We start from the raw sequence: 24,787 nt of genomic DNA on the forward strand, positions 1-24,787 counted from the left end.
GTATTTATAGCATGATAATTAGTAAGTTACATACCAAAGCATGGGAAAGACTGTCTGGCAAATGTAGGTTCGAATTTGGAAGTGGCTATGTACCTAAATACACGTAAAATAAAAACATTATTAAGCTCTCTTTGTAAACAAACTTAAGATTATAGCTCATAATTCCCAAAATACAGTCATAACAATCAATTCCGATAATGTACTTTACCTTGATTTGTTTCTCATTTTATCAAAATACGAACTGCCGTAAAAGCCAACAATCTTGTTATCAAGTGATCCATTAAAGTCCAAATCAATTGTATAATTGCCAGCACTAAGAGCACTTTCAGGCTCGATTACAAAGTATTCAAATTTGGGATATTCAAATGAACTTTTTACATTGATTCCTTCAGCTCCATTTATCAGATTCTTCATTAAATTGACTTTTGTGATGTTCAAGAACTTTGAATGGAGTGGCACATAAGGCATATCCTCCGATACACTTACATCAATCTTCACATTTCCAGTAAATGTCTTCTTTTCCAAGTCTGGATGTAGCAATAAATTATATGTGGACGGTTTAATTGCTCTCGGAAGTCGGAAAGTTAAACTTTCAGTAATCTTATTCATATTGAACTTATTAGCACTTCCACTCTTGTTGACGTTATTTAAACGATTAATTAGAGATATTTTTGATATTTCTTCTGGCTGTTCTTTTGATAACTTATCACTACGCTCCGATAAGCCTTTTCCCACAACGACTAATGCACACAATAACAATAAAGCTAAAATGAATGGATTTAAACAAACAATGAGTATGGCTATGGATATATTTTAATTATAATTCATGAACTTTCAATAATGATTGTGCAAAAAAGTTCGCGGGAATGGCCGATTTTTGGTTGCGTCTTAGTAACCTTAGAATATTTTAATTAATTAGTCTGTAATAATCATTAAATCATCTACAATTCAATGAATTACAACCGTAATAAGCTGTAAACATCCTTAATTAATTGTATTAATACTAACAGAGCAGAGAAATAATATTCCGGTGTTTTATGGCCATTCCAATATTTATAAACAAACCGGCACATCAAGGCGCGGGAAAATTCAAATAAAAATAATCAGTTAAACTCACATAAAATAAAGAGAAATACGACTATTGAAATTAAGCTTAAAATTATAATTGACGTTCTTCGCCGCGATATTTCAGCACTATCCAACTGTTGTTTGACTGATGAAGCGCTATAGCTTGTACTAGATGGACGTATAAAGTTATTTTGATTTGGCATTTTTTGGAGAATTATTTTTCACTATAACTATTGATAATCTTAGGTATAATCACTGAATTTAATGTCTCTTATATACTTTTTAAGCACTTTCTTTCTTTTCACATGATTATAGACTATATTTCATCTAATTAACAAATTTGATCGATCATAACCTAATTACAACAAAAATGTCAATAAAAGAATATTGTCCAAGAGCTGATATCACGAAATGTAAGTATATAGGCATAGAATAATAATGTTGAGCATATAATTAATCACTTTAAATTCTGCTTAGATGAAGTCAATTCATTTTTCAATGGTTCGATTGTTTCAACATACTCAAAACTTAATCGCTTAATATATTGTGTAAATTCGGAAGACATACAGAACTTCCTAAGGATCGATGACTACAAATATTACAAGAAGCTGTCAAAGAAGCCCGGAGTTGGTGCTTACTTCGTCTATTTTAGTTCAACACGTCAAAGCTACTATCGAGCATACAACTTAGGTGCAAATCCAGTAGAACCATTCTCGATTAAAGCTTTCTTCCTCGATACAGGCGAAGTGCACCGTTTGGTATATGAACGCAAGAAATTCTTTTACTTGCCGGAAGCATTTTATTTTCCAGTCATGGGGATATTTTGTAAAATCAAGAACATCCCGAAAAAATTCAAATGTACCATTGATTTCTTCGAGCAGTGTGCATTTAAGAAGCTCAAATTTACCATAATTGATAAAGATCAGGCTCAGAACGAATTGGGATACATAGAAGAATGTCTAGTCGTCGATGTTGAGTTGTATAAAAAGAAAACAGATTTAGACGATGAAGTTGAAGATGACAAAGAAAGTGACCAAGCTATTAAGCTGACAAAATCAGCACTGCTGAAATTTAACAGTGTCAATGAGCCACCAATAGAACTGACATATAAAGATGGTCCATTTATGTCTTCAGAAATTCCAGAAAAGCCAATTACTTTTCAGCCTAATCAGAAAGTTTTGGTACATCCACAAATGACTGTTATGGCTAATTTATATTATGGAACATGTAAAAGCATTCATGAAGCTAGTAACGATTTGGAAAACCTAACACGATTAATGATCAAAATGAACAAATTAAGCATTAAATTCGAAAAATTGGACGAAAAGCCAATTCTGAATCAAATGGTCATAATGTATGAAGAGACTGAAGACGGGAATCGATATTATCGCGGAATGGTTTTGGAAATATTTGATGATATTTGCATAGTAAGTATGAACATCATAATTTATGCCATATTTAGCAAGCTATTATTCATAAAACTATCAAAGGCGGAATAATTTATGGATGATTTCCTAATAAGCACATCTATTCATTCATATATTCGCAGATTCTGTACGTCGATTATGGAAATACTCAGCCATTTCACTATTCAAAGCTCTTCAAGTTTCCCATCGAATTTTCATCAGTTCCATTCCATACATTTCGCATTCATGCTTCAAACATTCAAATTAGCCACGATCAACACATAAATCATAAGAATATGATCATTGTGGATCTCACAATCAAACCAATGTGCTTTGGTATTGTCGAGTAAGTTCAATTATAATCAGTAAAATTAGTGATATCTGTCGCATGACCACAGACAACTAAATCAACCACAAACAATACAGTTTGAGGAACTAAATTTAATTATTTTATTTTGATTATTTCTAGAAAATTCGATCAATTTGATATTGTTGTCAAGCTCTACAATAAACTTGGACACAACATGAAAGATGTTATAGAAAGAATCCACAAGCCACTTCATGTTCCAAAAGTATCAAAGCAGTCAAAGGAGAAGAGCAGTCACGTGAGTGAACAAAATTAAAAATTCACACATTTAGTTATTTTATCAAGTTCATTGTGACCAAGTTTGTTCATCGCTATTATGCATAAAAATAAAAAAACAAGTTTTAGCCAAGTCAATCATCCGGATCGCCTTTAAAAATACTTTTTTCAAGTGCAAAAGTGCAGTTAAAGACATAAAAATGGAAAGTGGAATGTGGGATTATGTGTGTCTTGCATAATTGTTTATACCTTTTTATGCGGTAGAAGTTGTATTGCGTTTCTTCTATCGCAATTATAAACTTCTACAAATCAAACATGTACAACCTCACGATTATGTGATTTTTAGTACGTATCAAATGAAATAGAAAAAAAGATTCACGATTATTGTGTCGATAAATGCTTTTGAGCGTCATTGAAGCGTGTTGAAAATATTTTAATTTGCATAAATGTGGTTTAAATCATGGTAAAGTAGCATATCGGTGAATGTCGTTGTCAATAATACAATTTTTATGTGCGATACTAAAAGTTGGGAAAAAGGTCAAGTACGCCAGTAAACACAATGCTTTAGTTTTTGTGATCTTAAGCGCAGTCAAATATTTGAGTATGAACTTGATAGCATTAAACATCTTGTGTGGCTACTGAAAATTATGCTTAGTGGTCTTTACTTTGCATGATAGCTTAACAAACATTTGAACAAAATATGATGGTCATTGCTTTTAAGAATGGCAATTTTGGTAGATTTTGATACATATATTGAGTTAGTATCAGTTGCCAGTCGGATATAATTGTAATTAAGAACTTCTTACGGATTTTATTTATTCACAATGATGTTTATTCTTTGGAATTTAAAAGCATACTGAACTTTTGCATCAAAAGGGGTTTTCAACTATGCACAATAAATATTATTCAAATCTCAAATTTCCGTTATAACGAATTCAGAAGGAAATCAATCATTTCAAATGTCAAATTTCCGTTAAAAATTAAAAATATAATTTATTACCATCATCTACAGTTCATTTGATACTAATTGACGCAATTCATTCGACAAAATAAACGCCCAAACACACCTATGCATAGTTAGCATATTCTAATAATGAGAATAACATGATCAGTCATCCAAACAAAAGTGAATTTCCACACCTACACACAGAAGAATGATCATTAAACACCATTCATTATGTTGCTAACAAAATGCTTAACAGTGTTGGGCTGTGAGAACAAATGTATTATTAAAATGAATTGAATGCAAATCCCGCATGACATTGTCCCATTTTGTTCTTTTTATCGTCTGCTCGATTCACGACGGCTAATTAAAAGCGTTTTACGCATTATTTTGGGTCTTGACACAGCATCATCTTAATTTAGTTGGGTTAATTAATTAAGCAGATGATGGACAGAGATATAGATTGGACTAAGTAATTAACGCTTTGTTTTGGTCTGCTTTATAGCCCGAACAGCATAAAAGGTTCGTTAGGGAGGTTCGGTATTGCGTCGCGAAGCTGTCGTGACAGCTGATTTTGATTCATTTTCAAGACGGAAAATGCAATTCGGGTAGATGTGCTGCTCGGGTAATAGAAATCTATGTAAATCAAGTCCATTGACACATTTTCGTGGACACCTGCTAATGATACATGACAAAATTTTGATGTATTTCTCTCAGCGACATCACATGAATCCGTAATTCTTTTTGGATAATTTAATGAAAATCTTTTTTTCCCGTGTGACAGACGAAAGTTTATACGTACGAAAACCAAAAACCGTTATCAAGTCATTGTGATCATTCATGTATTGATCGTTATAAATCGTACGAAAAGAAATTAAGCAGCCAAAAAAGTGTTGCTGTCTTCTTCTTACACATTGGAAATTTTGTGTACAGACAGATCTTTTAAATTGATTTTTGTGGTAATTTAACTGCGACAGCTACTTTTATCAACGGAACTTTATTTTGGCGCGCAGTTTAAAGCTTTAGTTACAATTTCATCATAAGTCATGCTTATCTTACATCTGTAACGTAAAAGTTCTCGCAAATCAATTATTTTACAATTTATGACTAATGTAAATTGCCAAGCTCATTTTTCAGCTAGTTAAATTTTATGACTAGACACACAGACTACAAATGATGTTCATTAGCTAGTGAAATTTATTATGTCTTATGACAATTTTTCCGATATGGAAGCTGTTACCAATTATTTTTTTGGCAGTTTTATGTTACGTATTTCCATGCTCGGTTATCAAATATTTTCGCTGAGTTATGGCATGCTATAAATCAAAAGACTTAAATGTTGCAAATTTACTCAACATTGTATTTCGCACTGATATTTTATAGCACTACCTCCTTATTTAGCAACACTTTTTTTAAATGACCCATCAAAAGTTATTTAATTCTCAGTATCGTTTATTTAAATTAATTAAACATTTCTTAGTATGGCTTTAAATTCGCACTTAAAATGGTCCATCGTGACTGCTTACTTTTAAGAGAATCTTAATTGGGGCAATAGAACGGATTAAACGGTTGAGACTTTTTACGATCCGAAATATGAGAAAGGGAAAATTTTCAAGATTTTTTTTAACAAGCTGATTTAATCAGCTTATGGAACTGAATATGAAGAAGTTTTTAAGCAGACTTGCTGTAATTGTTGAGCTTATAAGGCAATATGCTGTTTAACGTTTAATTGAAATTTGAATAATATTTAATGTACATAGTTCAATACCCCTTTTTCATATAGAAGTTCAGTCTGTTTTTGAACTTTGAAGAATAAACATCATTACTGTAAATAATTAAATCCATTTGGAAGTTGTTTAATTAAATTTATTAAGAAATAATCATTGTGATGCACACCTCTATAGCTTTGCAATGTGTATCATAGAATATTCTATTCGAAAAACGATAATATTCCATCACAAACCTCGAACCTAGCATTATTAAATTCTAGTCACTAACTATATAATCCAGTAAGTCTCTGTATCTCACAAGACATTAATTTGCGTACATTCACTATCCACACAATCAGTATATTATCATAGTAATTATAGACAGTCACAATAGATATTGTACATCACACATTACTTAATGTCTAAGGATATTGCACATTTCAAGCACTCAGCCATCACAATAGCAATGAAATCTTTTGTTTTACTCATCATTGAAAGTGAATTTAAGCACTTTTATTTTCAATTTACGATTACTTCCTTACTCGACTCATATTTTTTCAATTGCAATTGAAATTTTTCATAATTTTTACTCATTTTTTCATTAAAATTGATGATAATTTTACTTTTACGACATCATATTTGCGACTTTCATGTCTTATGTGTTCACTTGAAAATTTCACCGACATTAAATGCTAATAATGCTTTTATTCCATAGAAATGATTAATATCCAAAACGCACACACTTTTTTTTTGGTTGGTAAACGCATCTTCCATTGATAATTGAATATGAGACATCCAAAATTCACGAGAAGGAATTCATCGACCCGAAAAAACTGAATTGGATCATCGACAGAATTTATAAGAGACGCAAAGGAAGGAAAGAATGAATGGCAAAAAAACCCGTTTTTATGCCTCTTCTTACTACTTCTTTAGTTATGCTCTTCACATTATTTTTATTTATTATTGCCCGAAAAACGAAGAACTGACCAATTTGTTATTGCCGTGTGTTATTTTGCCTCGCATTTGCAAAAAAAAAAACCAAAATTTAACGTTTCTTTCCTACACGAGCACCGTCTAACGAAATTTACAGTACGTCTGCACGTTACGATCGTCAAATTTAAACTGAAGTTTTTTTTTTGTTTAGCTTTTTTGCTTTTTTTCATTTTCCATCTTTTCGTAACAAAAACAAATTTCATACAAACGTAGAGAGAGAAAAAACACAGCTCGTAGTAAGTCAAATAATCGACTGTGTAGTAAAGTCAAATAATAACGTAGCTACTCTATAGCTTTAGCGGGTTAATTCATATGATTTATAGAGAGAACATTGAAGTTATTTTTATTTCTCTTTTTAAAATGTTTATACTAGTCACATGTTGAGATATTTTTGGCACGTCTCGTTTACAATTAAACAAATTTTCAATGGTAAATTTGAAGAATTTTATTAAGTTTTCAGGGAAGGAAATTTTTGAGGAAAGTTGTAACTTTTAATGAAGTTTTGGGATTATCTACTTGAGTCAGAGTTGTTACTTACTTACTTACTTCGCTGGTCGTACAGATCAGTTGTGATCCATGACCTCCCACAGGAGTCGCCTGAAGCTGGTTCTATCGCTGGCTACCACTTGCCAATTTCTGATACCATGTCAGATTTGTAATTGGTAATAAAAGCTAAGAGCTCTTAGAAACAGGCTATTAATTGTCAATAAGCTGACGCAAGTCAGTTTTAAGGGGTTATCTATATAGGTCATGGACCACGATGTAATCTGTATAACAAAGGAAGTAACTAGACTTGATTTTGAGACAATATTACATTTGATTGTAAATTCTTCAGGGGTCAATTGTTGATAGTTACAAGCATTGTACATATTTTTATAGACAACAGTTTTAGTTTTTTAAAACCTTCTCAATCTGCCATCAAAGGCAATATAACTCAGAATCATAAAAACAGCAAATTTTTCGTTTAACTGGACCTGTATGTCCGGAGATCATGTCTAGACTAATGTAAAACCTGCCATGATACAGCTAGAGATGTACAAATACCCAAATAGTAAACCCCAAATATTTGTATTTTGTTAGGGGTACCACAAATAGTACGAAATACTCCAAATATTTGGGTATTTGGGTATTTGTATTGACATCTCTAGATACAGCTAGACACCTTCCTAATCTTTCAATTCGCAGAAAATCCATCTGCTAAGAGTTCTCGAGTCAGAATCAAGATCTAGAAAAGCCCTGATTGTCTCAATTCCAATTTCGAGAATTTATCGTAGAAGAAATATATTGAAAATCTAATTTAGAGATTGATGCTCTAATACTGACAATACTCGAGTTCTGGAAAGTCGATCGAGTATCAATCCCTGCTACCAACGATTATAAATTAAAACATTTGATCAAACAATTGCTTACCAATTGGAATTCTGATAAGAGACCATTCTTGAAGTAGCATCTCTTCCTTTGCACTTAAATGACTTTTCAACTATTAAAATTCTAATTCTTAATATCATATGATTCTAAATATCAAGCAGCAAAACACTTTCCACTTTATCATAAAGCACTACAGAATGTAACAATGCAGTTTGAAATCAAATCAGTCAAATTTATAACCAGATTTGCACACGAAATTCAAATTTTTATGTCAAATCAAAATATTTCCCATCATTTTAAGCTTCCTGTATTCTCTAGACGATTAAGTTTTCAGGTCGTCAAACAAAATAGTAACAGACTGACTTGGATAAAGCAACCATAATAATTATTATGTACAAATGTTGATCAAAAAGTCATAAAAAAATAAATTTCTATTGCTTCACATAATAATATTGCGTGATGACGTCTCATGCCACCACTTTACCCCGGCGACTTCCTACCCATATCGCATTACTATCATTCACTTGTTTTGTTGGCTACAAAAATATAACATAAGTTAAGCACAGCTTTATGGTAAAGATCAACAGCAACAGATATGCATATCTATTCAGATGAATGAAAACAAAGAAAAGCGGATGGAAGGAAAGTTATTGAAGACATGTTACATATGCGGCTGTTGTCAATATTATGTACGGTCATTAATTAGTCAATTGGCATTATGAAATCATCAGCAGGTGCATAACGTGAATCAATTATGAGCATGTTTTTCTCTATTTATAGAAAAATATACCTTTGGATTCGCTTTATTGCTTAATTATTTTATTAAGTTATGTAGATGTTCATCAACGTCTTCAGCTCTTTCACTTTTGAATACTTGATGCACAAGTGACTGAATGAAAATTAGAGAGGGAAGCAAAAAAAGCTCGACTGACCCAGAAAGAAAGCGACAAAAACACTTAATTTGATTTTCTTTAATCGTCTCGAGCACAATCAGCATGTGAACAAAGTGGGAAAAGAAGACATGAAAATGTAATTTTGCGGTCAAAAATCGTTTCAATTTCTTTTACAAAAAATATATATATTGAATAAATTTGTAATGGTCATGGCGATCGTTCGTAGAGACACTGGCAAATCACAATTTAAGTTAAATTGATAGAAATTTTGTGTTGATTTTCTATTGCGATTTGTAATGATGATCAGAGTAGGATTTCCTGAAGTCTCGTTTTTTATAAGTTCTTGAGAATTGACAGGGGAATTTCCTGAAGTCTGGGTATCGAGAACACTTAGATCACACTGGCCACACATGGTCACTCACCTCAAACTTCAATATAATGTGTAACATAATTGTGTCTAAAATGCGGTCGATCATATTATTACGTAACGCTCTTAAGAAGCGATTGATAATTTATTATTTCCCATACATATTGGGGGGAGGAACTGGTTAAAAAGTCAGTTTTTCACGTTACGTTATATGTGAACGGTCCCAATTATAATGTAAAGTTTACTAAGTTGTCTTAAGCTAATAGGGAAGATATCTCGATGCAGACCAAAGAATTTTTGGATTGGATGTGTAGAAAAGAACGCTATAATCCTTAATATTCCGAGCTGCTAGAAGTTCTCGAAGGATACTACGTTCTCTCTGCACGGCAATGAACCCAAATGCTCCTTAGCCAAGAAAGTTAGTAAGTAATTAGAAATAGAGTTCTCGATATCCAAAATTGGCAGGAGTTATCGAAAGATAGAGCTGTCTACAGATGTTCTTTAAACTTGACAATGGGCTTCGTACGCTTTAGTCAATGAAGTAAGTAATTAGGAATTAATAATGGTTTGAAACATACTAAATGATCATTTAGGAATAAATCTTAAAATTTTCGCTCAAAATTAGCATTTTATTGGGATAATTACCTATTGAAATTAGGGAACACACAGTTCAGAATATAGAGCATTACTAACTACAATTAAATCTTTGCAATTTGCCATAGATCAGGTCAACGATATTCTGCACACAGTTTGTTTAATTTTAAATTTCCTTATTAAGTAATTTGCCAGAAATATTTAGCAAAAGCTTATAAATGGAGCATGCAGGTTATGTGGATATTGAGAAAAAAATATTTGCGCGAATGAAATAGTTGAGACGAATTGTTGGCTACACCCAAAAGAATGAATTAAAGCTCATGTGAATAGAATGTATTAATTTCAATGAATGGGATTTTAAATCTGAACCGTTTAATGCTTTTAGGATTGATTCTGTATTATGATGTATCTATTCATTTGATTTTTAGAATTGAGTCATTCATAAATGATATCCTAAGCATTTTAAACTGTAAAACGACAAACTGTCAAGTCTAAAACTGTTCTAGACTCCACTAGATAGACGAAATCCTCGAAGTGCTCGTTGGCAATCGTCTATTCGTGAAGAAGCGGATCATCAGAGTACACAGCTTAATGAGGTTGTGGTTTTGGCTGTTAATCGCATTAAATTCAAATGTTTCGTAAATGCCCTCATCATCATCACCATTAAGAAATATATTAGATTTAAGGCTTATTTGCAGTAAATATTGAAATTTGAAAGAATCCACATAAAACCAGAGCTCGAAGTCGACTCGAATCTTGTGTGGAGTTAAGTCAACTTAAGCTCTATTTTCCATACAAAATCTAAGTCGACTTCGAGTTCTGCATAGAACAATAAGCTACTTCGAAATTAATTAAACATGATAACACAAGTTTTAATAGACATTATGACAAGGTTAATAGCTTATCAGACATATAATATTCAATATTCAAGTCACTAAATGAATTAAGTCTAATCAGGTGGAATTGCATTGAATTTTTAATTTTTTTTTTCACGTCAACTTGTTGCAATGTTTATTTTTGTATTTGCACTGCAAACAATCAATTGCAGATCATGTGAATCACAAGAATAAACAATTCAATTCCCTATACACGTGTGTGATGGATGTTATATAACTTAAAATAAATAAATAAATCATTTGATGCAAATTTACATCTCTCGATAATTTTAATTTAATTTAAATTGCGAGAATGCTGATACTTGGCATTTTATAGCTTGTATCTGTTAATTGTGTGTAATGATGAATTGATTTTGCATGTAAAAAAAGTGTCGTGTGTGATCGATGCGCATTTGCTATTAAAATATAGTATTTACGGGTCAAGCTTAGAAATGATCAAACAAATATGCAAATTAATTGAATTGGAAAAAATTGTGTTTGAATCTTGTGACTTGTTGCCCAGGCTGAGAAACTAGGCGGTATCGGCGGTATTTTATGAAAACCGCGGTATTATTTCGCGGTATTTTGCGGTATCGCGGTATTTGGTTGTATGGTTTTTTCTAAGGTTTTATCTTTTTAAATGGGAAAACCGAGATGTAAAATAGTATTTTCCCGTAGTTTTTACTCTTGTAAAAGAAAAATACGAAAATAGTCATTTAAAAACCCTAATATTGGAAAATTGAAGCGAAAGAATTTCCATCATAATATTGCAAAATTGAGCGAAACTTTGGCTCGTTTAACCTTAATATTGGAAAATTGTGGACTTGGTTTTTCCAAGAGTTTTTAATCATAATTTAGGAAAATTGAGGTAAAACTTAGCTTTTCTAGAGATTTTGACCATATTTGGGGAAAATTGAGACAAAATTTGACATTTCCAAGTCTTAATATAGGATAATTGATGCAAAATTTAGCTTTTCCGAGAGTTTTGACCATATTTTGGGAAAATTGAGACAAAATTCGACTTCCAATTGTTTTTCACCTTAATTAGGAAAATTGATGCAAAAAGCTTTTTCGAGATAGACCATTATGGGAAAATTGAGGTAAAATCTAGCTTTTCCAGTTTTTGACATCACCTTAATATAGGAAAATTGATGCAAAATTTAGCTTTTCAGAGTTTTTGACCACAAAATTGACATTTAAGTCACCTTAATATAGGAAAATTGGCAAAATTTAGCTTTTCCGAGAGTTTTTGACCATATTTTTTGAGACAAAATTCGACATTTCCAATTGTTTTTCACCTTAATATAGGAAAATTGATGCAAAATTTAGCTTTTTCGAGAGTTTTTGACCATATTTTGGGAAAATTGAGGTAAAATCTAGCTTTTCCGAGAGTTTTTGACCATATTTCACCTTAATATTTGATATTTAGCTTTTCCGAGAGTTTTTGAAATTTTGGGAAAATTGAGACAAAATTCGACAGATCAATTGTTTTTCACCTCAATATAGGAAAATTAAAAATTCAGCTTTTCCTATAGAGTTTTTGACCATATTTTGGGAAAATTAAGACAAAATAATTTCCAATTGTTTTTAAATATAGGAAAATTGATGCAAAATTTAGCTTTTTCGAAAGTTTTTGACCATATTTTGGGAAAATTGAATTAAAATCTAGCTTTTCCGAGAGTTTTTGACCATATTTCACCTTAATATAGGAAAATTGATGCAAAATTTAGCTTTTCCGAGAGTTTTTGATCATAATTTAGGAAAATTGAGGTAAAACTTAGCTTTTCCGAGAGTTTTTGACCTTTTGGGAAAATTGAGATAAAATACGGCTTTTCCGGCAGATTTTTACCCAAAATTAAGATATGTGATCAAAAATTCGACTTTTCCGAGGTTTATTCACAAAAGATTATTAATGTGAAATTTGATTTTTTTCGAAAATGAAAATTGAATTTTCACTATTAAAATTTTCTATTTAGTTTTTGAGTCCTAAATAATAGGCTTATGAAATACCGCGGATCATTTAACATTTATATATACCGCATTTGGCGGTATTTCGCGGTATTTATATGGAAAAAATTGCGGTGTATTGTACTACCGCGGAGTTTCTTGTGACTTGTTGCAATTGAATGTTGATCACATGCTGTTGAAGCTTGTGAAATATTAGCTCTTATGCCCGATCGACACACGCTGAAATGTAGCAGTGGTCGCGTTGTGGTTATTGTGTTGGCCAATCGATCTTAAAACCCGGTTTTTATCCCAGGGAAAGTCTAGCTGAATTTCGGAGCTTTTTGGCTCGGTTAACTCGGTTTGCGTGATTCGCGATATAGGAATTGTGGCTAGGTACATTGCATTGATATAACTGACTTATTGTCAGTATTGACTTATTGTCAGTTATATGTAGTTTGTTGTCGGATTTTGGATCGAATTACCGACTTATATCATTCGGGAAATTGGCAAGATATAGCCAGCCATAAATTAAGTTTCATGCAACATCTGTGAGAAGTCATGGACACAAATGATCAGTTTAGCTACCGATATATGGCCATAATTGACATTTTCAACAAACACCATTTACAAATGTCCCCTGCCATAAATAAAGAAGCTTAAGTAAATTCATTAAATTTTATTGCCCAAAACTAATTAAAACACAAATCAACTCACTCAATATATTAAACATCAATTTGTTGAAATGAAAATTAAGTAATAATTCCTGTAAAATTGACTGTGAAAAATTAAAGTTTTTCACATTTCGACACGAAATTAAGCAAATCAACTCCAAAAAATTTATTTATTGATTTTCAAGTGGTGACTTTTGAAGGTCGTCACAGTTATTTTTGCAAAACTTTTTGTTATAACAATTAGAAAGAAATACACGACTTAAGATCATAACACATTACATTCACTTATTTATCAAAAATTTGTTCTTGACATGTCATTAATTTATACCTACTGATTAATTCCAAAATCAAGAGACACAAGCAAAAAAAGAGAATAAAATAACATGCAAGGTGGATAATATTTTTTGAAAGTCTTATTTGAGGATTTTTTTTCTGGGAATTGTAACAGTCAACTTGATAAGTTGCATTCTATCGCTAATAATAATGTTCTGGACGTACATCGTCTCATAAGTTTTTCGCCAAGGGTACCCGAGACATAAATGAAGAAAGCTCTACTAAAAAGTTACAGTACTTTTGTACTATCAAATGAAACTTTGTGACGTAGTGTTTATAACAACTACCAACCGACCCTAACAAGTTTCAACAGTAAAAGTATTCAGCTTTTTACTGTACCACCCTGATTGAGTTTTATGTAATCCCAGGATTGATCCCAATTCCCAGTACATTTCAATCCTGGGATAAAAAGCCCTAGTTTCTAGTCGCACCAACTCAGTTGGTGAAACACAGGTTGTGGTTAGGGACATTGCATTGGTCAACTATGAGCAACCTTGCAAATGTGCAGAGTTAGAATAAAGCAAAACGTCATTTATTACAAATTATCAAAAGATATTGTCTGGATGTCATGGCATCAAAAACAGCAAATTATTATCAAACATAAAAAAATCTAGGCTTTTAATGAATATTCTTGAACTGTAATATTGAAATAAAAAATAACATCTTTTTCTTTTTCATAAAAAAGAAGACACCTCCGTGTACCGTCCATATGACCACACAGCCAAAGAGCGGAAATAACTACACCTAAACTATTCGCCGCTCAATTTAAGAAATATAAATTAACATCAATTTTATTGAGCAAAGAAATCACACTTATTCATCTACTTGAAAGCCATTATTTACCGTGCTTGTTAGCAAGATTGTAAATATTAGCAATTTTTTTCTAAATTGATTTGTTCAGTTTTTATTTGTTTGAAGATGAATGTTAATTTAATTAAATTCATTCAGAACGCAAGCAATTTAAATCAAAATTGCCTCGATTTTTACAAATTAGCTTCTTTTGACATGCTTTTTTGAGAAAATGTCATCAAAACTGGACTTAATTATTATGCACATAGAAAAATATTCAATAAAATTTAATTAACATCTTAGAGAATAAATTGAAAGTAAACCCAAATGAAGCTGTGCTTCTTCTCCAATCCCCCAATCACCATAAATTATAATTTATCATTACGGAATAGCTGCATGCGAAATGTCATAACATTTCGTGCTCAAAAATGATTGATGATTGATGAAAAATAAAAAAATAATGCGAAACATGAAAGCTTCTTTCAACATTTCAATTACTTTTCAAATTATTACGAAAAAATTGATTTTACTTACAATGCCTGATAACACGATGCATTTTTAATGCACTTTAAATTACTTCAACTGCACAAATTCGACTACTGAAATTTTTATACTGATGGAAAGTATTCTTTGGACCTAATTTTACAAACTGGTTCGGTAAACGTGCCTCCTCGGTGTTTTAAAACACTTTGCTACCCGTAAAATTGTTCCAAAAAAATATTTTATTTTATTGCCTTCTTATCGAAGTGTTAATTGACATACACAGAAAATTTTATAAGGGTTGTGCCAAGAAATCGAGGAATTACTTTATAACGTGTCTAATTCTTCTATATTTGTTGATTATTATGTAAATGCTTATTAGTAATGAACAGGTTAAGTAATGTGCAAAACTTGATAATTATTTAATTGCAGCAATATTTTGAATGTATTTAAATTAGCTCATCTCTAAATAAGCTCTAAGTATTGCAAATATGCAAAAAGCATTTACGACTTTGACATTGAAAACAAAAACGGTAAAGCCTTTAAACGATACACATTGTTAAGCTTAAAATTTTCTGTATCAACAACAAGTTTGAAAATATTTAAAGTAAATAATTTTAAGCGATTTTGGTCACAAATTGATTGAAATTTTTAAATAAGGGAAGCTTAAAAGTTGTTTTGGAATTAAGACTTCTGTGTTCAAATCCCATTAACCAGTCTTGTGGTTTTTCAGAAGTTTAGATACTTTAACTTCTTAGGTACAGCAGTTTAAGATGTAAAACTAAAAATTGGACAGCGTAAGATATTGAAACGGGTCGTGAATGATAAAGCTTTCGGATAGGGAAATAATTTTCCAGTTCGTGTAATTTTAAAAGGATCTTTGTTTCTTGCTAGTACTCGTTTAATCAATTACGTAGACATAAAAATGTCATAAATGCATGTTTTTCTTTGTTTTTCTATTTTCTATTGTTATAATCTAATACGATTTCATTATATTGTCATTTAAATACCTTTTGGTAATAAATAATACTTACTTACTTACTTAGTTCAGTAGTAAATAACCTGTGGTTTCAGTCGAGGACTACCACCAAGGTTTGCTGCAAAAAATAAAATGTTAGCTACCACTGATGTAGTTAATAGACTAGAAATATACGAGAGCCACAAATTCCATAAATTCAGCAAGTAAGAGCTTTTCCTGGAACGGATCTGGATACATTGTAACTGACTGATAAATTGGAACGAGACTTGGCATTCACTACAAATTCAACTATTTAGAGATGCTAACTAGCTACTCGACATGCGTAAATGCTGCCGAAGATTGTGCCTTGTCCTGTCCCCAAAGATTGTACCTGGGCTTATGCATCATAATTTAAGCTAAAACTGTAGAACTTTTAATTTTAGCTTCCTAAATATAATTTGGGTATTTAAACTCAAATCAGCTCCTGCAAAAAACTTCTTTAACTGCGTCTAACAGCTTCAAATGATTTTGCATTTGCTCAAAAGGACAAAACAGACAGCCACAATTCAACATCCAAGAAATCAAGACATAACTATAAACCAAGAATTATGAGCTTTTTAAATTAATTTACGTTCTTAACCTACCTGCCATTTCCTTCACTATCTCTGTACACGCTTCGGTAGAATCCAACAATTTTATCGTTCAAAGAACCACTGAACTCAATTTCCAAAACTGAATATTCTGTTGGTCCAACACTGGTTGTAAGATAAATTTTCAGTTGTTCCAATTTTGCATCATGTTCGTAGCTCTTTAATATTTTTATTTATAAGAAAATATTTAATTTAATTGAATTTAAAAATATTTTTACCTTAACAGCAACATTTGAGCCACTTAAAGTGAATTTTACAGACGAAACATTCAGCAAGTGGGTGTGTATTGCAAAATCATTAATACTGGATGTAATATTCAAATCGATCTTAACATTTCCTGTAAAATGTCCAGTTTGGAGATCAGGATGGAGGAGTAGATCGTACAGAATTGGCTTTACATCTTCCCTTAGTCGTAAATTCGTCGGTCCCTAAAGATAAAATGATTAAAAGATTAGAACAGTGTTGTGTGTCTTAGCACACCCTGGTGTAAGCCTCAACTGAAACCGCACGAGACATACGGTCCATGACAACTCCAGATAATGTGCTCGAGTATCGCGACACACAGTTTGGACCAGAGCTGGACTCCAATATAGAGTTCACTTGAGTCTGGACTATCAAAGTCCTGCCAACTCTGGTTTGGACAACACTGCCTGAACAGACAAAGAGCATGCTCCCAAACTTGAAGCATCCTCAATGATATATGTTGAGTATGCTTATGATCATGTTCATTTAGATGAGTAAGCTCACTGTCTGTTAGGACTAATTTAGAACGATAAACATGTTACATTAATGTCCATGACTATACACATGCTAACAACACTGTGGTGAGTTTCACAAAGCTTACTATAATGCGATGATGAAAAAGTTCGTTTGAAAAAAATTCAAAATGAGCTTTACACAAAAGCTTCGAATGACGCAAAAAGCTCTCAACTTGACAACATTTGGTACACGTTTTACTCTTTGCTATTGGTGAAATGAATGAAACAATTTGATGCTAAGACATGAATAATGATTAAATAGAATTAAAATTGTGTATCATCAACCAAACATATTGTTTTATTTCTTTAAATTTAATGATATCAATGCACTCATATGAACATTTATATATGTTGATCCAAAAAACACAAATTTTATGCAAAACGACGTTTACGGCCATGCTTATTTAAGCTTACTGAATCGGGTGTTGTAGCTGGTTCTTCTGTTGTTGTTGTGACTACTGGTGCTTTAGTTGTTGTTAAAGTTGTTTGGATAGCTGGAGTTGTTGTTGTTGCAGGATCAATTTGATTGTTTTTTTCGTCTAATCTACGATTTAAGTCAGCATTTATTGCAGCTAAAATAAACACAAATTTGATTATTTTTCCAAAATTTCCAAGAAATGTCATTTAGACATAAACAATTAATATTAATTTATTATCAAAACTTACCTAATGTCCATGTTGATACAATGAATGCAAACAAACATACGATCAAGAACGACGAGAGTTTGTTATTTCCAATCCAAGCTGAAAGCAACAAAGACGATAAAAAATAAAAATCAATAAAATTGCATTTAAGCACAATACTAATTATTATTATTTCATTAAATATGGGTGTCGTACATTTTAATATCCGATATTCTCCATTCTTGAAAGTAATTAATTACTTTACCATCATTAATGATGTTTCTAACTTAATTCTGTTATGGCTACATGTTAAATGAAACTTAGCATAATTATTTTGCTTCGATGTAAATATGTTTGTTTAAATATGACAGGCAATATCAGGCAATTTAGTAGCAGTGGATTATCAATTTCATGAAATCAATTTGTATTTTACTGTTTATGTCAAGCAATTTGGTTTGTGTATAGTATGGGTTCTCTATAACGAGACTAAAACTTTTCAGTATCGCTGCCGGTCTTAGTCTCAGAAATTCGTCGATACCGAGACTTTCCGGAAACCAGGCGACCTAGAAATAGTCGATAATCCGTTCCTATGACATTGTAGCCTGATTTTCGGCCATTTTAGCAACGTGTGCTTTCTGGGGTTTATAATCGTTTCAAATCTTTAAACTTAATCTATATCAATTGTCATTCGCAATCGTCACAATGCGTCAAACCTTAATTATTTATGTAAAATGAAATTAATCACCAGGGTGGCATCTTCGCATCTTATTGTCAATAAGGTGACTTAGCAAAGCTCTAACGACATGCTGTACTTTTTGCGATTTTTGGTCTTAAGATAAACTTTAGTTTTGCTAAGATAACAATCATTGACTCATTAATCTGATTAAAGACACTACGGAAAACTTAAATATAAGTTTGATCCTGTGGTAAGGAACCTTTGTGCCGCCAAAAATCGCATGTCGTTCATGCATCCATTGTGTGGTTTCTGTTGGGGATTACTAACAAAGTGTGCCGTGGCACAATTTAGTTTCTAACATTTGCCCTAAATAAATCGAGTTATCTAGCAACGAAAAAGCGGCAATCGTCTATTTAGTTAGGAAATCGAGTTATCTTTTAAACCGTTCACTTTTGACGTTCTGAGGGAGAATGAGAAAGGGTGGACGCTTAGGGAGTGATAGGGGTGGCTCGGATTAGTAGTTAGATTAGAAGAGTTAACTCTGATTTAGAAAATGAAAATTCTGCGTTCTCTATTAAAAATGAACAATAAGTTCACTATTCTGTTACTTAATAAGTGAACTGACCCTTTATGATTATTGCATTGTTATTGTACGTAATCTACTGTATAAACAGAAAATGAAGAAGAGATTTGTTGCCAATTTAATACGTCAAGTGTTTTTAAATGTTGTGTATTACTTATTTGCAAATTTAATTTGAGATAATTTTAAGGTTTTAATCTGTTCCTTATTCAGTTCCTTAATCTAATTCATTAAATAATGAATAATTCTATATTCTTAATCTTTTAGGTGATACGTGCAGATAACTTCTAAATTATCATGACTAACAAATAAGACGTGGCATGATTTTGCTCTAACGTCATTTTCGAAACATTGTTTAAAGACTATCCAGAAAAAACAAAAGAAAATGTCATCTTATCTGTAAGCTGCTTTTGCAAACAGAGCTTATTTGCATTTAAAAGAAGCTCAAACGTTTTGCACGGTCTGATAATGACATTTCCTGCTCTATATCTTAGTTGAAGTTCAACTTTTCCGAGAAAATATTCTTTAACATGTCAAAATTGTCGTTGAAGATTCAAATATTTTCAATAAATCAAGCGACTGTAGACCTTGAACCCAATTGATTTTGCAAATTTGTCATCAATTATGAATCAAAAGCAATTTGTCTTGATTGTGCATATACACAAAGTTTTCATTGAAAAAGACAATAATTCTTGGTTGTTCAATGCCTTACTGTACTTTTTGCGTATGTATTTATTGTGCCTTTAACTATCTTATGATAAGATAAAGGTAGCCGTGAAAACAAAATTTTAGCTTCTTAATTGATATTGATGACTGTAAATTCCACTGAATTGTTAATTGCACTTGTTTATACCTTTAAGATTATCTAACTGATCTATAAACTTACTTAAGGTACTATCGACACAAGCTCCTAGTCTACTCATTTTGATATATCCTTGTTTTTTGATTGATTAAAGTGAAAAAAAAATTATTTTACTTTATCGGTTCCTTTCGACCCTCTCACGATGAATTTACAATGTCTACTGACAAAAATCGTGAAAATGCTCACCACTATACACATTTGCCGATGAAAATACATTAAAAACTATTATGAATTTAATACCCTTCATATATGTTTTTTTACTATCACAATTACACCTGATTTCGTGTATATTCCCCGAGCTACCATTTATTACTTTATGTTTTTGTTAGCTTTTATCTTATCAATTATTTGTTATCACAGTCATATACTTCGTGTCGATACATTTTCTTTCTACACAACACTAGACAAAATAATTCATTTTTTTCAATTCGACAAAATTCCAATCCCGATCAAGTGCTTCTCGTCATTTTTTTTTTATTGCAGAAATGATTTTACAAAAGGAAAATTGCTCAATTAATTGATTGGTTATGAGCTGCGATAACATTACTTGCATGTGTATAGTTTGAGTGGGCTGTAAATGATTTATTCCAGTGTTTTCCATTCATTATAATCATTAAGTTTGGGAATAGTATGTAATTTAATATATTCTAAAATTTCCATGTAAATTAAAAATTTATTATTTTAATATTACTAACGCTTACAGACATCCACAAAAGATGCATCTAAAAGATGAAATTTGAAAAATAATAATAATATTACAACTTAAATACTCAAAATCCGAATTCCGATTATCCGGCTCAAATCCCAACTAGAAATCCGAATGGACAAAAATACGTTATAACTCCTTGATGGCAATATAATGTCCAATTAACGACTAGTTCTGACGAATTTTTGTCCAGTCTGGAAAATTTCATTGCTAGAATGAATACTTGACACATTTGTCTAGTAAATAGCTAGACCTGCGGTCTACTGAAACATTCTCTTAAAAAATGTCATTAGTCATTAGCCGTATGTCTAGTTATTAACTCGACATAAGCGTCAAGTGTCCACTTGAATTGAAAACATCTAGTCTTATAAAACATTTCTGAATCGTTCGATTTATTTCTGTTCAATTATTGAAAATTAAGGCTAAATAAAATAACAGTCATTTAGGATTTGAGAAGTAACGGAAGTTCAAAATTCAAAAGAAAAGTCCAAAATTTGATTTTTCAGGGAGAAATTTAGTCGAGTTGAACACTCAAGAAGGAAACATTAAAAGGAAAAATTCAGACTACACCAGTTGTGGGCATCATGTACATCTATTTTTGTCGTGGACGGTTTCTGTCAAGGCTATCCACAAAGGTTGCCCACTTCTGAACTGAACATGAATGAAAATGATTCTAAGGACCAATTATAGGCTAAATATTGAAGATGTAAAGTTTAATGCGTACTTTTCAGCAGTAAAGTAGTAATAAAGAATTGCTAATTAAGAAAGCTTAGGGAGCAGAGGACAGAACATAATAGTATAAGGAAAAAACGAAACAGAAAACAGCATCGCATAAGGCAGGGTCGAACGCAAATGGTGTTTTGGCAATACGGAAAAACAAAGGTTAAAGAAGCCTCGTTCAATGCAGGGTCAAATTCCAAAGCCAAGATTTAAAAATATCAAATTCTTATTTTTTAATCCACTGAAAATATTCAATCAAATGCAAATGTGCACAATTTTTCCCTATCAATTATTCATTAATGTCCTGAATGTTTAATAACAAAAAAATAGATCGATGACAGAGGATGAATTGGAATGCAATGGAAATAAGTTAACCTGACAATATCCATGAATATTTTAGCAGTGTGATTTCCTATTTAATCAATCGGTGTCAAATTCTTAATTAATATTTAACCACCTATGTATTTTTATGATAATTCAATATTAATGCATGCGTGTAGAAACACAAAAGTTGGATGGACGTCATCCAAAAAGTAACTAATGATGATATTTTCATCATGCTTTATTATATATTGATTAGGAGAACTCATTATATACACATTTATGACGAAAACTTATTTCCCGGAATGAATTTTGTTATATTTTTTTTTATAAAGTTTTTGAGGAACAGAAATAATCGCTTACAAATTAAGATAAGGTAACTTTGAAAATTATATATGATTTTACTTTTATTAATCTTTTTTATAGACGGATGAGAGTTTTAAGACTAATACATTCTTGCTTTTCAGAAGATAAGATGAATTTAAGCTTTCGATAAAAAAATTTATTTTTAGAAAATTATTGACAGTTTACTTAAAAATGCAGCACTTGCAATCATCCCTAAGGAAGAACATGTTTTATTGACACAGATTCAGGCCACTACGGTACCTAAAAGCGGTCTCTGTCCTTGTTAGGGTATGAGCCTATTTTCAATTATTCACTGTGTCATACTCTCAATAATTTTATTATTTTTTAAAAATTTAACGGCCACTTCTTCAAATGATCACATTTATGAATATTTTAGCAAGAACATTTCAATTGAACTGTGCATTTCTCACTTGACTTATCACAACCCACGAATAAATTTTAATATTTATTGTAGAATGATTTTTGTATTTGTAGTCTGAATTTGATACAGCTTCTACCAAGCTTCTACACACATAGCATTGATTGATTGATTGTGTTTTACTTCTTATCAACAATTACTTTTAGTTATGCTCATGACTTGCAAGAATTTTATGTATATTTGTAGATTGGTGATTTTTTTGCAATAGCCTTAGTAACAAGTTCGGTAAATAGTTAGTTTTAAGCAAGTTTCATGAGTGGACAAAAATGCTTTATAACTGGTTGAAGGCATATTAATGTCTAGTACCGTTTATTAAGTGACTAGTTCTAACGGTTTTTTGTCCATTAGAACAAAAGTCAACTCGGCTTTATATAAAATTCGAGTCGATTTCGAGCTGTGCTTATAAACAATATGAATTCAAAAACACTATCCGAATAGCTCAAATCGATTAATGGATCAAAAATCTGGTCCCAGGCTTGAGTGAATCTGACTCCCGATTCGGTTTGTATTCGGTAACCGTGCCAGAGTCGCGACGTTCAGGAGTGGGATAATGGATCAATAAACCAAGTTTTTTCATTTGAGCTTGCTTAACTTCCTTTTATTTCCTAAGAAACTTGATCATGTTACAGTTGTTGAATAAATACACAAGAAAGCCCTACTAATAAATACACAACTTAAACCAAACTAATTGAAAACTTAATAATAGATAAAATCCAATTTTCGATTAAAATTGTCACTTAACAGTCACGTGCTTGAACAACACAAATTAATAAGGCTCAGTCACTGAGCTTTTAGGACTATCCAATCCACTTTTGTTAACACTAAATGGACGCCACTTCAATTTACAGTCATATTAATGCTAAACGTAAACAGCTTCTGCTTGGAAATCAAATTGCGTCTTTAGAATGATCAATTTTTTGATAATAATCACGACTGTAAATCTTAAATTTATTTTTAAGACTTAATTAAATTTTTCACAATATCCATTTATCTAATTACACTTTTAAATCATTAAATATCACAAATCTTTTGTCAAAAATAACTTCACAAACAAGCACTTGAACTTACCAGTGGATCTACTAAAAATATTTGTCATGACAAATTTGCACTTCACTAATCATACACTAAATCCCGATCCGACTTCTTTAGCTTACAATATAATAACTGAGTTAATTTTCTTTCCACGCATTTAATTTAAAGGTGCAGATTTTTTTAAAACAATTGACTTTTATGATCCACTTACTAGTTATCAATTGTTCAGTGATATGAATGGTGAGCAGACACCTTGAACGAATTTTAGAAGTGTAAATGTGTAATTAATGAATTTTATATGTGACAATCTTAAACTTCAAATGTGATGTCAGGGATTGAGTATGGGAGTGTATTGTAGTCTCATGCTTATTACAATGTCAATTCTAATTGTTCGGAAACTTACAATTTTAGAGTTTTAGAGACAAAAATACACTTCCTCACAATATGGCCTGACTGGGATTCGAGTCCAATCCTGTCTTAATTACATATTAAGTGCTCTTACCTACTGAGCTACCAGGGGTTGTTAGGGAGCGTGGTACAAAGTACACTTAAACCTTTTTCTCTTAGTGCTCATTGCACCACCTATTGTTGAATTGGACCAATGTCAATCTCCTTTTATTTTACACGCCTTATCGTTGTATCAGACTCGACATTTCAAATCCAACATGGTTCATAGCATTTCCAAAATTTTTTTTGGCACTTAAAGTTCACAAAAACAGGTTGTCCCACCACTGAATTGGACCGGCCATATCCAACACTGACTTACTCTAATCTTAGCCCAGAAAGATTTGAACAAATCTGACCTGTGGAACTTTGGAACCGAGTTGATTCGGGATCTGAGGCTGCTTTTCGATCCGGGAAATCTCTACGCCATAGCCTTCCAAGAGTAGCAGTAACTTCACGATTTTACTGAATCTATTTATATTTGACCTGAGGTGAGCAAGCTCAAGATCTTGTTTTTTGCCTGTTAGGGATTGATTCAGGGTTTGACTTAGTTCCAATAATCAGCTGATGGAAAAAAATCCATCAAATTTTCACTCAAAAAGACCCATTTGATAAGGTGATTGATTGTTGTCTATCTGTCGCTAATTAAAAAT

At 31.7% G+C, this 24,787-nt stretch overlaps 2 protein-coding genes across 2 annotated transcripts; one reads left to right on the forward strand and one right to left on the reverse strand.

Moving 5' to 3' along the window:
• Nucleotides 1-26: 26 nt before the first annotated feature.
• On the reverse strand, nt 27-20,310 carry LOC139098454 (uncharacterized). The gene is made up of 6 exons (XM_070650673.1): nt 20,152-20,310; nt 18,052-18,129; nt 17,800-17,957; nt 16,846-17,055; nt 16,622-16,785; nt 27-93 (listed from the first exon to the last, which is right to left on the reverse strand). The coding sequence occupies exons 1-6, from the start codon at nt 20,186-20,188 to the stop codon at nt 27-29; spliced, it is 714 nt and encodes a 237-aa protein (XP_070506774.1). The 5' UTR covers nt 20,189-20,310.
• Nucleotides 1,439-10,625, forward strand: LOC139098397 (uncharacterized). Its single transcript, XM_070650595.1, has 5 exons — nt 1,439-1,481; nt 1,546-2,495; nt 2,618-2,820; nt 2,944-3,079; nt 10,431-10,625. Exons 1-5 carry the CDS (start codon nt 1,439-1,441, stop codon nt 10,623-10,625), a joined length of 1,527 nt encoding a protein of 508 aa, XP_070506696.1.
• Nucleotides 20,311-24,787: the final 4,477 nt, after the last annotated feature.

The sequence above is a fragment of the Chironomus tepperi genome, unplaced genomic scaffold (assembly GCF_022539635.2).
Source record: "Chironomus tepperi strain 1889 unplaced genomic scaffold, CSIRO-AGI_Ctep_v1 contig_37, whole genome shotgun sequence".
Lineage (NCBI taxonomy): Eukaryota > Metazoa > Arthropoda > Insecta > Diptera > Chironomidae > Chironomus > Chironomus tepperi.

Bases quoted from the DNA above. Each gene is read 5' to 3' on its own strand.
- LOC139098454 (XM_070650673.1), bottom strand. From the start codon at position 20,188: ATGAGTAGACTAGGAGCTTGTGTCGATAGTACCTTAA. The intron at 16,786-16,845 runs GTAAAAATATTT...AAAATATTAAAG, and splicing joins GCTCAAATGTTGCTGTTAAG to AGCTACGAACATGATGCAAA. The intron at 94-16,621 runs GTAGGTTAAGAA...ACGTGTATTTAG, and splicing joins GATAGTGAAGGAAATGGCAG to GTACATAGCCACTTCCAAAT.
- LOC139098397 (XM_070650595.1), top strand. From the start codon at position 1,439: ATGTCAATAAAAGAATATTGTCCAAGAGCTGATATCACGAAAT. The intron at 1,482-1,545 runs GTAAGTATATAG...AATTCTGCTTAG, and splicing joins AAGAGCTGATATCACGAAAT to ATGAAGTCAATTCATTTTTC. The intron at 3,080-10,430 runs GTGAGTGAACAA...AAACTGTTCTAG, and splicing joins CAAAGGAGAAGAGCAGTCAC to ACTCCACTAGATAGACGAAA.